Below are 381 nucleotides of genomic sequence, written 5' to 3' on the forward strand. Positions count from 1 at the left end.
ATCTTCATTATCCAGACGGTCCTGCAGCAGCTGCCGGCCAGCGGCCAGATCCAGATGCTGCCCATGGAGACGCAGAAGATGCTGCTCATCTACATCCGCATGGTCACCTGGAACCAGATCCTGGACCCCTGGGTCTACATCCTCTTCCGACGGGCCGTGCTGCAGCGCGTCTACCCCAGCCTGCGCCCCCGGCCTTCCATCCTCTCCCTCTACCCCGTCCTCAACCCCTCCCTGGGCCGCAAGCTCACCGCTGACTCCGTCCTGCAGTAGCGGTCCCCGGGACAGACACCGAGGGGCGGGGGACAAGGCATACCCCCCCCATCCCACCCCCCCCAGGTTAATTAATTGTCCCCATCACCTGCGTCCATGGGCCCTCCCCGT

The 381-nt window shown here is 64.8% G+C and overlaps 1 protein-coding gene across 1 annotated transcript in view; it reads left to right on the plus strand.

Moving 5' to 3' along the window:
- The window catches only part of TBXA2R (thromboxane A2 receptor), a 1,953-nt gene extending 1,683 nt beyond the window's left edge, over positions 1 to 270 (plus strand). The window contains exon 2 of the mRNA XM_009277082.1: positions 1 to 270. This exon is cut by the window's left edge and continues 1 nt beyond it. Within this exon, the coding sequence (XP_009275357.1) occupies positions 1 to 270 (270 nt within the window).
- The last annotated feature ends 111 nt before the right edge of the window (positions 271 to 381 follow it).

This window comes from Aptenodytes forsteri, unplaced genomic scaffold (assembly GCF_000699145.1).
Source record: "Aptenodytes forsteri isolate BGI_AS27 unplaced genomic scaffold, ASM69914v1 Scaffold274, whole genome shotgun sequence".
Lineage (NCBI taxonomy): Eukaryota > Metazoa > Chordata > Aves > Sphenisciformes > Spheniscidae > Aptenodytes > Aptenodytes forsteri.